Source organism: Sinocyclocheilus grahami, unplaced genomic scaffold (genome assembly GCF_001515645.1).
Source record: "Sinocyclocheilus grahami isolate Dianchi unplaced genomic scaffold, SAMN03320097.WGS_v1.1 scaffold18328.1, whole genome shotgun sequence".
Classification (NCBI taxonomy): Eukaryota; Metazoa; Chordata; class Actinopteri; order Cypriniformes; family Cyprinidae; genus Sinocyclocheilus; species Sinocyclocheilus grahami.
Genome location: NW_015517067.1, coordinates 2750 through 3859, shown reverse-complemented (window position 1 = coordinate 3859; position 1110 = coordinate 2750). Strand labels below are relative to the sequence as shown.

The window sequence follows — 1110 nt, the reverse complement described above, 5'->3', positions numbered from 1 at the left end:
CCATTCATTTAGAAAAAGTACCTTTAGGCTGTAGTATCTTAACCCAACCGATTTTGGAGCTGCTTTATGATTTTTAAGCTTTGCATAGAAAAAAGTACTGATACATTATACTTGTGAAAAAATTGAAAGTAAACATACATGTTCAAGAATTATATTAAATATAAAAGTCATATCTAGCCAAAACGTACTTGAGTGAAAGTTCTGATTAACGTTACAAACTTTTTAAAGCAGTCTGATCACCAATTCTGTTCACACTTAAGCTCATCCATTTTTTGCCATATGTAAAATGTATTGCTTCAAATCTAAGACCGTTTTAATGACCAATGTCCCAATGAACCACTGCTTATGTCTGTGTTACTTAGGCAGTCCAGAAGGGCAATATGGAGGTTGCCCGGATACATGCGGAAAACGCCATCCGCCAGAAGAACCAATCAGTGAACTTCCTTAGAATGAGCGCTAGAGTGGATGCGGTGGCTGCTCGAGTACAGACGGCAGTCACCATGAACAAGGTACACAAACTGCTTTTTCCTTTTAAACTAGATATACCCAAGTATTTATCCAAGAGAGTTAAGTTAATTTTAGATTTTTAATTCTCCAGGTCACCAAATCTATGGCTGGGGTGGTGAAAGGCATGGACGTAACCCTGAAGAGCATGAACCTTGAGAAGGTGAAAGGACGAGTTCTTTGTTTTTGAAGTGTTTTCATTGAGCACCTTATAAAAATAATTGCATTGATCTGATTTGTTTAGATTTTATTGGCAGTATTAATTCTCTGTCAAATGGTCAGATTTCAGCTCTAATGGAAAAGTTTGAGCGCCAGTTTGAAACTCTGGACGTACAGACGGCTCAGATGGAGGACACAATGAGCAGCACCACAACACTCACTACACCACAGGTGATACATACACATGCTTACTACGCTGACATAGTTGTTTTACCTTTTGTGACACTATGCTGTGTTTTAGGGTCAAGTCGATGCTCTGATGATGGAAATGGCAGATGAGGCCGGGTAAGAACATTTCCAAATGCTGAGATTATTAATATTTTTTTAAGTAAATACTATAATACACACTACCATTCAAAAGTTTGGGGTTGGTAACTTTTTGTTGAT

At 37.7% G+C, this 1110-nt stretch overlaps 1 protein-coding gene across 1 annotated transcript; it reads left to right on the top strand.

Annotated features, from left to right (window-relative positions):
- Positions 1–362: 362 nt before the first annotated feature.
- LOC107579584 (charged multivesicular body protein 1b-like) lies at positions 363–1051 on the top strand. Its single transcript, XM_016265397.1, has 4 exons — positions 363–509; positions 599–667; positions 787–894; positions 965–1051. The coding sequence occupies exons 1-4, from the start codon at positions 381–383 to the stop codon at positions 1010–1012; spliced, it is 354 nt and encodes a 117-aa protein (XP_016120883.1). The 5' UTR covers positions 363–380; the 3' UTR covers positions 1013–1051.
- The last annotated feature ends 59 nt before the right edge of the window (positions 1052–1110 follow it).

What these genes read in the sequence shown, in the direction of transcription:
- LOC107579584 (XM_016265397.1), top strand. Translation starts at nt 381, where the DNA reads ATGGAGGTTGCCCGGATACATGCGGAAAACGCCATCCGCCAGAAGAAC. An exon ending in CGGCAGTCACCATGAACAAG is followed by an intron (nt 510 to 598) that starts GTACACAAACTG and finishes TTAATTCTCCAG; the next exon opens with GTCACCAAATCTATGGCTGG. An exon ending in CAACACTCACTACACCACAG is followed by an intron (nt 895 to 964) that starts GTGATACATACA and finishes GCTGTGTTTTAG; the next exon opens with GGTCAAGTCGATGCTCTGAT.